The sequence below is a fragment of the Panthera leo genome, chromosome B3, assembly GCF_018350215.1.
Source record: "Panthera leo isolate Ple1 chromosome B3, P.leo_Ple1_pat1.1, whole genome shotgun sequence".
Taxonomy (NCBI): Eukaryota; Metazoa; Chordata; class Mammalia; order Carnivora; family Felidae; genus Panthera; species Panthera leo.
Genome location: NC_056684.1, coordinates 80589681 through 80602298, shown reverse-complemented (window position 1 = coordinate 80602298; position 12618 = coordinate 80589681). Strand labels below are relative to the sequence as shown.

General features: G+C 35.3%; 2 protein-coding genes and 1 non-coding gene across 8 annotated transcripts in view; 2 read left to right on the top strand and 1 right to left on the bottom strand.

Annotated features, from left to right (window-relative positions):
* The window catches only part of HECTD1 (HECT domain E3 ubiquitin protein ligase 1), a 92959-nt gene that overhangs the window by 27326 nt on the left and 53015 nt on the right, over positions 1-12618 (top strand). For all 6 annotated transcript variants that reach the window (XM_042942910.1, XM_042942908.1, XM_042942907.1 and 3 more), the window contains exons 7-12: positions 96-172; positions 258-356; positions 2999-3113; positions 3749-3923; positions 11835-11973; positions 12158-12328. In XM_042942910.1, the coding sequence (XP_042798844.1) occupies positions 96-172; positions 258-356; positions 2999-3113; positions 3749-3923; positions 11835-11973; positions 12158-12328 (776 nt within the window). The remainder of the gene's footprint in view (positions 1-95; positions 173-257; positions 357-2998; positions 3114-3748; positions 3924-11834; positions 11974-12157; positions 12329-12618) is intronic.
* Positions 4601-5277, top strand: LOC122222432 (elongin-C-like). The gene has a single exon (XM_042942929.1). The coding sequence runs from the start codon at positions 4803-4805 to the stop codon at positions 5106-5108; it is 306 nt and encodes a 101-aa protein (XP_042798863.1). The 5' UTR covers positions 4601-4802; the 3' UTR covers positions 5109-5277.
* On the bottom strand, positions 7895-8035 carry LOC122223455. The gene has a single exon (XR_006204325.1). It is a non-coding gene; the product is annotated as a small nucleolar RNA SNORA15 (small nucleolar RNA).

Genomic DNA, 12618 nt, shown 5'->3' with positions numbered 1-12618 from the left:
ATTAATAACAGTTTTGAAATGGTTCCCACTGTAGAGAAGTTCAGTGTTATTTTGTTAGATTTTTAAAAACTTATTTTTCTCCTTCAAACTTCCAGCCTTTGAAGTAAATTTTATGGATGATGTGGGTCAGACTCTATTAAACTGGGCCTCTGCTTTTGGAACTCAGGAAATGGTAAGCTGATAAATAAAAGCTAGTGTTTTAAATCAAAGATAGAACTGTTAATAAGGCAACTTTATGATTCTTCATAATTTTACAGGTAGAATTTCTTTGTGAAAGAGGTGCTGATGTTAATAGGGGTCAAAGGTCATCATCATTACATTATGCTGCATGTTTTGGAAGACCTCAAGTAGCAAAGGTAAAATCCAGGTTTTTAAATTATTAATATTTAACATTTACGTGGTTCCAAAATTAGAATGATATAAAAACTTTTATTCTGATAAGTCATGCTTCCATGCCATCTCCATTCACTCCATTCCCCATTGCTCATTATAAGTAAGCGTTTTTTATTTTTTTAGTGTTTCTTAGCATAGATACAAACAAATATATATGTTTATTCCCTCCTTATACAAAATGTAGCATGTTACATACACTGATCTATGCTTTTTTTCATTTAATAGTATATATTGAAGTCCTTTTCCTTTTAGCATTTGGGTAACTTTTTTACATGTGTATACTTACCCTATGTAGATATACCACAGATTTATTCGGCCAGTCACCTGTTGCTAAACACTTTGTCTTTTCTTTCTTACTCTTGGCACCAAGTAACCTTGTACATATTTGTGTTATTTTTGTTTATCATTAAAGCAAATAACTTATTTGCTGAAGAATCATAATATTTTTGACTCTTAGGTTAGCAAAGGACCTTGGAAAGTTCTTTTTACACTTAGGAGAGAAATTGAGGTCCAGCAAAATCAAATGATAAGGGCTGAATTGAACCAAATGTGAGACTGATCTAGGTCTCTAGAAAATTCATATTGTGAAGTAATTTGACACAGTGTAATGTTAGTCTGCTACTAAGTCAGGCACACTTGGATTCAAGTTTCAACTTATTAGTAAAAAGATTGTTAGCACTTCAGCAAAAATTTGACGTGAAGTTTTATCAATTAAATGTATGTATATTCATAGCATGATTATTGTTGTAATTAGAAAAAAATACATGAAAAACAGTGTAGCAGTCAACACATCGTAGATGCTCAAATGATAGTTGCTGTTATTGTCTTTACACTATCAGAAAATTTGGGATAACAACTTCACTTTCTAACTTGGGAAAGGTGTTTTCTTCAAGGCCAAATTCTGTCAATTTGAATTGGTTAGTTTTTAGAGAGATTGATGCTTCTAAGGATAATAAGAAATTTATATTGACCTGTTTTCTTTTGACCTTTACTGTTTTGCAGTTATGAGTGGTTGAGTGGGAGAGAAAGAGCCAAATGAATTGTATCTAACCCTAACCTGTCTTGGTTATACATCAGCCTACAGTGAGCAATAGCTGCTATTACTAACAATGATATGATAGGTAGTACTGAGCACTTAACTCTGTGCTAGCCAGTGTCTTAGGTATTTAACATGTCTTATCATTTAATCTTCATAGATCCTTCTGGTTTTAATTGATTCTGTGATACACTGCCACTTTCCCTCTTCCCCCTCCATACACATTTTCACATCTCTTAAATAGGAAATGTTGTATAATTGCTGTTGACCGGATAGAAATTGCAGCATAGTTACCATTACCTGTTCTTGCAACAAAAACTGTGAAATGGATTTAGTGATTTCAGTAAAGACTCCTGTCTGATAGAGGAGCGCTCAGAAATGCTGCATCATTAATGCTCTTTATGGCACAGATGATAGCATTGTTTGTAGAAATACAGATCTTGTTGATTTTGAATCAAAAAGTAATTAATTATGAAGAATTGTGCTCAGAATATGAGGAAGGTTCAGAATACCTTATAGTTCATTTATATTTTCTTTTTTATGTTTGTCCAAGTAATGTGTGAAAAAAATCTTAACTTTAAGAAAGTTCTTTCAATACATTCAAAACCCAAGCAATAGGAAAGCATGTTCCACAATTTAACTGGCATCTTTTTCTTTCTTAGTGGTAATTAATGATGTATCTAATAATCTGTGGCATCCTAGATTTGGTAAAATACTGAATTATGATTCAAACCCCAGCAGTTTGGATTTTTTAGCCGGTACTTCATACTTTCCAGATGTGTTTATGTATTCACTTATTTGTCAGATATATCACATCATGACGAAGTTTAAAAAACTGCAGCTCTGAGACTGATAAGAAAAACATGAGATGTGTTCTCTGTTGGAACTTACAGTCTGCTAGGGAGAGAGTCCAGTGACCATTAAAAATGAGTGAACAGTAGGGGCACCTGGGTGGCTCATTTGGTTAAATGTCTGACTCTTGGTTTCAGCTCAGGTCACGATCTCAGTTTGTGGGATTGAGCCCTGCGTCAGCTCCATGCTAACAGTGTGGAGCCTGCTTGAGATTCTCTCCCTCTCTCTCTGCCCCTCTCTCAATTGCACTCTCTTGTCTCTGTCTCAAAATAAACATTAAAAAAAAAAAAAGTGAATAGGGTGAATTAGTATTTAAGACATAAATTTTGTAGTTTGTTCAAGGAGAATTGATTTAACTTGGTAATTGGTACTGCATAGGAAATGAGGAAATTACCATGTCACAAACTTACACTAGTACCTCTGCGTTAAAAAATATTGGGAGGAGTTTGATGGAGAAGATGATAGGTTCAGATGTGAATGTACTTCATTCGAGTTGTTAATAAATAACCAAGTGAAATTAATCTCTAATATTTTCAAGATATAGATAGACCACTTTTAAGGTGATATATGCAAAAAAGTAGTGATTTGAGTTGGTGCCTGCTTTAAGTAATTATGAGAATCTGAAATCCTTGGGTACAGTCTAATGATTGCAGAATTGGATATTGAAGAAATAAGGTGTCAGTTCTTATATTCAAATTAAATGCTTTACTTTTCTAGACTCTGTTACGGCATGGTGCAAACCCAGATCTGAGAGATGAAGATGGGAAGACTCCATTAGATAAAGCTCGGGAAAGGGGCCACAGTGAAGTAGTAGCTATTCTTCAGTCTCCAGGTGAGTGGCAAAATCTTTGTCTTTAAGCCATCTGCTATTACTTTTCAGCTTCACTTTTACAGACATAGCTTTTTGTATATATATTAACATTATATAAATGAGTTTTTTCTCTGAAGTCAAATAATTATGTACGTATACTTTCACATTTGATAAACCTTTAATAGTGTGCTATTTAGTGTACTTTGAGACTGTGAGTGCGTGATTCCAGAATGACAAAATCAAAGTTTAAGGGGCATGGGAATGTCGTAAAGAATAGTTGGGGATTGTGTAGCTGAAGTACTTTGACCACATTTTCAAGTTTTCACTGGGTAGATGAATGCAGACTATTTATGAGATAATTTCTGGAATCAAGAGGAATATCCAAAATTATTTCCTTAAGTTGAGATTCAGTTTATTGGTGTGACTAATGTTCTTTAGTATTCATGTGCTTGCTTTGGCAGCTTATATGCAAAAAATTTGGAACAGTAGTATTCTTACAAATACCTTTGATAGATACACTATCTTAATTTCAATTTAATATTGTTAATTAGGGATAATTATAGTTTGAAATTGGGTACATTCATCTTAATGTTTTTTTTTTTTTTTCATTGAGAGAAAAAGTTTCCAAAAGTTTATTTATTGAATAATATCTGCAGGTGATTGGATGTGTCCAGTTAATAAAGGAGATGATAAGAAAAAGAAAGATACAAATAAAGATGAAGAAGAATGTAATGAGCCAAAAGGAGATCCGGAAATGGCACCTATATACTTGAAAAGATTATTGCCAGTGTTTGCACAGACATTTCAGCAAACTATGCTGCCTTCAATAAGGTAGTTATTCATAGTATTTGTGTTTACTAGTTAAATTATGCCATTTGTACACTATTGATTTCCTCTTCTAAAAGGATTGAACTTTATTTTAATATTGAAAAGGTATCATAAGTTAGATTGTTAGATTTCATAAGAAGTTAGGTTGGAAATTTGATTGGAGAGTTAAATCTTTTCTTCTGATGATCTGACTTAAGGAGTTTAGAAAGTGAAGAAGACTAGATTCCTAAGAGTTTTTGTAGCTCTCTGAATATCAACTCTAGAGAAATTTTGGTAAGTACAGCAAACATTTATTGAGCTTTATGGAGGACTTTTAGGTAGAGGCAGTGTGAGATGGTTATTGGAAGAGTTACCCAAATAAATGGGACTTGGCTTTTGTTCACTGTACCCTTGCAGTTTAGTGAGGACAATGTGAGTAATAATACAGAGTAGTGAGTGATTAGACATACCATCAGAGTTCTCTGGGAATATAGATGACTTAACAGCTAATCAGGCTGTGCAAATTGGAGAAAATTTTAATGCAGAAGTGAGATTTAGGGGCACCTGAGTGGCTTAGTCGGATGAGCATCTGACTTCAGCTCAGGTCATGATCCCGCGGTTTGTGAGTTCGAGCCCCACATTAGGCTTGCTGCTGTCAGTGCAGAGCCGGCTTCAGATCCTCTGTCCTCCTCTCACTGCCCCTTCCCCATGCACTCTCTCTAAATAAATAAAACATTAAAAAAAAAAAGTGAGATTTAGACTCTTGGCAACAGGCAGCTGGTCATGGTGGAGCAGCCCTGGAGTAGAGGCTGTGGTGGTGTGGGACCTTATGCAGTGGCTGCAGGGCTGATGAGAAACTGCTAAAGTTCCTGTGGAAGCAAATTAGAATTTCCTAAGAATATAATGGATGGAGAAGAGAAAACCCATGGTGCCTATGAAGGCACTGAAACCATGTATGTCAAATTGATATCTTACGGTCACGAATTTATTGTAAAAAGAGAACATGCATTAACATCTGGAACAATAAAAGCCATGTTGAGAGATGAAGTCAGTTTTAGAGAGATCCCCTCACATATGCTATCAAAAGTATACATGTATTTTATGTATAAGATTCGCTATACTAACAGCTCCACACAGATCCCTGAATTCCCAGTTGCACCTGTAATTGCACTGGAACTGCTGATAGCTGCAAACTTCCTAGATTGTTAAGTAAAATAAAGTATAATAAACTGTTAACTTTTTTCAGGATTTAATACCTGTACTTCAGCTAATTTCTTCATATATAGCATGTTACCTGTGTGCAGTTGAACTTTTTATTTTTAAGTTTTATTTATTTTGAGATAGAGTGCACAAGTCAGGGAGGAGCAGAGAGAGGGAGAGAGGGAGAATCCCAAGCAGGCTCCATATTGTCAGCTGTCAGCTGATGTGGGGCTCAACCTACGAACTCTGAGCTTATGACCTTAGCCAAAGTCACACGCTTAACTGACTGAGCTGCCCCGGCACACCTGTCCTCGGGTCTTTTGAATGGTCTGTTGCTTCATATCATTTAGGTCTCAGTTCAAATGTTTTGTCCACTGGTCTTTATCCACCTAATTTAAATTTACCCCTAGGACACATTTCACATAAATTATGATGTTTTGCAGTCCTCATAGAGCTTTCAGTGTCTGAAATATTGCTCTTCTTTGACTTTTGTTTGTTTTATTGCCTTCCCTCTAAAGTAAACTCCATGAGAGCTAGCCCTGTATACTGCTGCAAAGACAAGGAGGTATAGAATAGGGTTTGATACTTAGTAGGTAACTCAATAAATATTTAGTGCATGAGTAAGTGTGCTTTGTTAGCAATAGCAAGTATTTTAGTATCAATGGAGTATGTTTGGATTACTGTGATATGTTTGGATAGCTCAGTCAATAATATAAAGTAGGGGCCTTTATGACCTATGGAAGGCCCCTGTGGCCCATGCTAATGAGCATGGACTTTACTCCAGAGTTAAAGAAGGGTCATTAAATACCTGTGAGGATATTTGTCACAGTTGATTTTGTGATTTATAAAGATTACACTGGCAGCCCAGTGGAGAAAAAGACTGGGGGAGAGCAAGAAGGCTATTAAACAGTTCATTGTGAACTTCAAACATTTGCTTGGGGGCTGGATTGGTGGGAATAAATTCGGAAGGTTGAGAGATGGGTTGTATAAGGGATTGATGACCAGTTTGATACGAGTGATGAGGGTAAGAAAAGGGTGAAGAATGACTGCTGAATTTTTGGCTGAATGATTGAGAATTTTATTTTGGTCATTTTAAGTTAAGGAGGTCTTTAGAACATGTAGTTTCGTAGGATCAAGTGCCTAAGAGTTGACATTAAACTGCAAGCAGCATGCTTTAAGTAGGAGAAAAGTGTCAGTAAGACAATTCACTGTGAACATGAAGTACTTGGTTTTTATTCTTCTCCAAATAGCTTGCAGAGATGTAGGTGTTAGTGGGGCCACCTTTTTTTTTTTTAATAAAACTTAGAATTGTCTTGAGTGAGCAAGTTCATTTTTGAACAAGATAATTTGACCTGAAAATTTTAGAAGACTAGCTGTCAGTATAATAAAAGAATCCTGATATATTTGGAGTAGAATTGCTTCATGATAAGGTCATCAGAAAATTATAAAGTATGCTACCATGTAAGAGGGTTCTTTTATTAGATGTTTATTTTGTCACCCTTTTAAATGTTTTAAGGTTATCTAAATGTAATTTTAGTTTAGTGCATTTGATGCCAAATTCTCCCAGGTAATAAATAGACACATTTAATTGTGGCAAGTAAGAAAGCCCAAGTTTTAGGTAAGAGCTCAGCCTCTGGAGTCAGTGCAAAGTGGGTCCAGATGCCAGCATTGCCATTTCTAGATAGGTGCCCATGAGCAAAGTACTTAACTTCTTTGATCTTAATTGATTTATCTCTAAGGTGGAGATAATTACACTAAATTCTCTTTAGGTAAAAGAAAAAAATTAGATGTGATTAAGTGTTTAGCATAGTGCCTAATATTTTAGAGGTATTTGAAAAAAGTTCACTTACAGAATTATTTAGCATTATTTAAAAAAATTAAAAACAAGGGGGAGTAGGTTACAACCTGATTTTTTTACCATTTCATTTTAAGATTTATTTTAAAGTTTATATACTTATTTTGAGAGAACGTGAGCAAGAGAGGGGCAAAGAGAGAGAGATGGAGAAAGAGAGAGTCCCAAGCAGGCTCTGCACTGTTAGTGTGGAGTCCCACACGGGGCTCCATCTCACCAATGGTGAGATCACGACCTGAGCCGAAATCAAGAGTTGGATGTGCAACCAATTGAGCTGCCCAGGTGCCCCTCATTTTAAGAGTTGAATAGTTGAATACTCAGCCTGTGTACTCTGATCATACTGTTAAAGGAGGGTCTACAATGTATGGACTTTAGCTGTTACCTGTCAATATTCTGTAATGCACAGTGTCTGCTTAGGAAATAAAAATCGTATGACAGATTAGTAAAGGCTTTTTTTTTTTTAATTATTATTTTTTAATGTTTATTTTTGAGAGAGAGAGACAGAGACAGAGACAGTGCACAAGCAGGGGAGGGGCAGAGAGAGAGAGGGAGACACAGAATCTGAAGTAGGCTCCAGGCTCTGAGCTGTCAGCACAGAGCCTGACGTGGGGCTCAAACTCACAAACTGAGATTGTGACCTGAGCCAAAGTCAGACGCTTAACCAACTGAGCCACCCATGCGCCCTAGGGCTTTTAAACAGGATAGCAATATCCTTTCTTTGCTTCCTTCCTTCCTCCTTTCCTTCTGTCCTTTTTTTTAATGTTTATTTATTTTGAGCGAGAGAGAATGAGTCAGGGAAAAGGGCAGAGAGAGAATCCCAAGCAGGCTCTGCACTGTCAGCACAGAACTTGATGCAGGGTTCAATCCAACGACCTGTGAGCTCATGACCTGAGCCGAAATCAAGAGTCACGCGCTTAACTGACTGAGCCATCTAGGTGCCCCTGTCTTTATTTATTTTTTTAAATGGTATGTTATGAACAAACTTAGCATACCATCTATTGTAGGCATTTTCAAGAGAAGACTTTACTTTTGCATGGTGTCTGGCTTTGTAAACTACTGAAAAAAACACCATATTCAGCTATGCCTCATAGGAGGGCAGTTTTAATGGTGGTGTAGTATGTAAAAACCTGATAGTATTCTAAGATTCTTCTCTCCTGTTAATGGAGATATAATTGTATTAGTTAAAAGTGTACAACATAATGATTTTATTTATGTATTTTTGTTATGATTAGACCTAGGACTGTACACTTTGTTTTTAAGGAAAGGCTGCATAGAATTTTGAAGAGGTTTGGTAAACAGCTTTGGAGTTAGTGTCAATAACTGGACAAAGATTGAGTTTACTTTTCAGAAATTGTTGAGGATCCAATTTTTTTTGAGAAAAAAGTAGGACTTGGTTGAATAAAAGGGGAAATTGTTCTTGGATGAAAATATTAAATATTATAAAGATATAAATTCTGCCAAAATTAATTCAAAGATTATGCCGTTTTAAAAATAACTACAGAGTTTGTTTTAGAACTTGACAGATCGTAAAGTTCATCTGGACGAATGAATGTGTGAGATTTTAATAATCTGAACAGCTAGTATAAACTTACAGTAATTAAATCTTTATGATAACTAGCATGAGTTTATAAATCAGTACAATAGTCTAGCCCCCAAATTGAGCCAATAATATATAAGAATTGGATATGTTATAATGGAGATTTCATAGATCATTTGAGAGAAGGGAGGGTTATTAAATGGCATTAGAATGTCTACTTTGTGGGGCGTCTGGGTGGCTCAGTCGGTTGAGCAACTGACTCTTGATTTCAGCTCAGGTTATGATCTCAGGGTCATGGGATTGAGCCCCACATCAGGCTCCTCACTGAATGTGGAGCCTCCTTAAGATTTTCTCTCTCCTTTGCTCCTCCCCTGCTTAGTCGTATGCATTCTCTCTCCCCCTGCCCTAAATAAATAAACTTAAAAAAATAAAAGAATGTCTTTTTTGTGTTTTGATGTAAAAAAATCAGGTTAGTTCTATACACTGTATATCTAACCAAATTCTAGGTGAATTTAAAGCAAATTTTTAAAAATGTGGAAAAAAATATTCTTGAATGTTTATCAGAATTTGATAGGAAGAATGACTTTCAAAGCTTGTTTGTGTTAGTGCTATCATGTTAAATTTATTTAGATTGTTATTCAAATTTAGTCTATTAAAAAAAAAAGCTACATATGAGAAACAATATTACCAAGAGCCAAAAAAGTACCAGCAATATAAATCCAAATAAATACTTGTTAGCAACTGTGACCAAGGGATACTGTTTTGTTTTGTTTTGTTTTTATACAAAGCACACATAGAGGTTTTTGGTAAAAACGTAAGAGCCTCTTTAACTAAATGAGCTGAAGACATAGCAAAGTGTTCAAGAAATTGACAGAAAAATATTAGGTGTAATTATGGAGGTATAATTGGCATAAAATCTTAGGATTTTTAAAGCATATATGTCTTGGTGATTTGACATATGTATACCTTGTGAAAGGATTCACATCTTGTTAACTAATACATCCATCACATCACATGTTTATCTTTTAGTGTGTGTGTGAGAATGTTTAAGTTCTGCCCTCAGCAAATTTCAGTTACGTAGCATGGTGTTATTACCTATAGTCATCATGTTTTACAGTAGATCCTCACACCTCATTCATCTTACAGTTTCCTTACTCTCAGTCCCTGGCAACCACTTTTCTACTCTGTCATCTCTGTGAGTTGACCCTTTTTTTTTTTCTTTTTTTTGGATTCCACATGTGTGATACCATTCATTGTTTGTCATTCTCTGGCTTTTTTCATTTAGTATAATACCCTCAAGGTCTGTACATGTTGTTGCTTAATAGCCTTTTTAAAAATCAGTTTGCCAAGTATGGATTCAGTACTGATACACATTCAGTGCATAAGAAAGTTTTTAGACCTTTAGATCCAAGAATCCTTCCAATGAAGAAATAAAACTTTCCACAAAAATAGGGCACTTTATAATAGAAAAGCCTTGCAAGCTAAATGGTCATAATTTATATAATAGTGTTAGAGAGGAAAATTTTAGGTTCTGAATACTATTTATAGTGTATTAGTTAACAGAAGAGTTTGAGTTTAGGTTCTGTAATGTATTAGCCCTGTGACCTTAGCAGACTTGCCTACCTTTCTTTGTTTCACTTATTCATCTGTAAAACTGAGCTAATAAAACCCACCTCATAGGGTTTGTTGTAGGGATTAAATGAAGTGTAGTGTCTTTAAAATACGTAAAAGGGTTTCTGCTTATAATGGCTTAGCGCGATAGTGACAGATAGACAATATATAAATATTTTTATTTTACAACCAAATATAAATAACCATTAACAAAAACTGGAAAGAACTAATCCTATTAGGGCAGTTTGCCCTTCATTCACCTGCCATTTTCTGTAATGTACATGAATTTGTAATAAAATACTTTTTTTAGTTGAAGAATGTTTGGTCTTAGCAATTGCAGCCAGAGAGAGTAAGGATGCACATCATGCTATAGAAATACAGCTGTGTACATGCTTTCATGGACTTTAGTAGCAATTTTGTCCCTCCATCCTTTCCTGTGCAGGTTACCCCAGAATTAATGATATCTACAGCTTGGTGCCTAGGATTTTGTTCTATGCTTAGAAAATATGTGTCAGATGAACTTTTGTCTTTTCTGTAATAGATCAGTCTCCTTTTAGTCTATTATAATTTAAAAGTGTGTGGATATATATTTATTTTATTTTAAAAGAACAGGTTCCTTGAGATTAGTTTGTGTGATTTTATGGAGTATCTATGTTCTGAGCAAAGCAGTGGATGAGAAGGAAAAGGAAGCATGTTGAATTGTTAACAGTTGGAATATTTAGGGACATGGGATTACTTGAATCTCTTATTTTCATTTATATGAGGCATAACTATAGTGACCATGAGTTTGAATTTGACAGAGGACAAAAATGCTTAATTTGAGAATTGATTTCCATATAAATTACCAGATATTTTAAGTTAGAGCCTTGTGTTTTCGGTTATAGGGAATTTTAAGATAGTTACAACTTACTCTTTACTTGATTTTCTAAAATTACCATGACATGTTAATAGCCATGCTGTTAAATATAAAATAGAATAGCACATTTAAGAAAGTTTAAAGATAATTTCAGTTGTAATGAGTTTACTGTATTAACAGAAATTTTGTGAAATTGCCTAAAAAAGTGAACATAAACTAGTGCTAGTATTATTTTTTGTATACTTTTTTTATTAAAAAAAATTTTTTTAATTAGTTTTATGTATTTTTGAGAAGCAGAGAGAGACAGAGCGTGTGTGGGGGAGGGACAGAGAGAGAGGGAGACACAGAATTGGAAGCAGGCTCCAGGCTCTGAGCTGTCAGCACAGAGCCTGATGCGGGGCCCAAACTCATGAACCGTGAGATCATGACCAGAGCCGAAGTTGGATGCTCAACTAACTGACTGAGCCACCCAGGTGCCCCTTTTCTGTATACTTTAAAAATTTTTTTTTAACGTTTATTTATTTGAGAGAGAGAGAGAGAGAGAGAGAGTGAGAGGGAGGGAGGGGCAGAGAGAGAGGGAGACACAGAATCCGAAGCAGGCTCCAGGCTCTGTGCTGTCAGCACAGAGCCTGATGCAGGGCTCAAACTTACAAACCGTGAGATCATGACCCGAGCTGAAGTCAGACGCTCAACCGGCTGAGCCACCCAGGCGCCCCTGTATACTTTTATTAAAGTGTACTTTTTAGCAGAATGTATAAAACTTACCATTGGATATTTTAGTTTTCGTTAATGTATAGTTGCATTTTATTTTATTTTAGCTTCTTACCCTGGCTTCCTAAAAGTCTTTTTTTTTTTTTTTATTTTTTTTTATTTTTTAAGGAAAGCAAGTCTTGCTCTCATTCGAAAAATGATTCATTTTTGCTCTGAAGCACTCTTAAAAGAAGTTTGTGATTCTGATGTTGGTCACAATTTGCCTACAGTACTAGTGGAAATCACTGCAACCGTCCTTGATCAGGAGGTGAGCTTTTTATCTTTTTTGAGACTCATGTACCTTTAATTTCCTTTAGACAATGGTCAGTAAGATAATTTAATTTTTAAGTTCAGTAAATTGTTTTGTCTGAGAAACAACTGCATTTGTCTACTTCAGGCAACTAAACTTACTTTTATCATTTTCCCATAATTTTCTTTTTTTTCCCTCCCAGGATGATGATGATGGTCACTTGCTGGCATTGCAGATCATAAGGGATTTGGTGGATAAAGGTGGTGATATTTTTTTGGATCAGCTAGCCAGACTTGGTGTAATTAGCAAAGTGTCAACTTTGGCAGGTCCTTCCTCTGATGATGAGAATGAAGAGGAATCAAAACCAGAAAAAGTGAGTGATCTTAATTGCAGGGTTATCCGGAATAGGGTATCTTTGAGGAAATCTAGTTCTAATTTATGATGGCTTTTGGCAAAATAATGGCAGTGTGAAGTAGTGGGACTTTAAAAAACTTATTGATAAAATTTAAAACTTACAAAAAAATTGTGAGTATTGGAGTGTTCTTTATAATTTACTAATTATTGACATTTTGCCCTATTAACTTTGCATAGACACTATGTGTGTGTGCGTGCGTGTGTGTGTGTGTATGTGTACATTTAAGAAATATTTGAGGGGCACCTGGC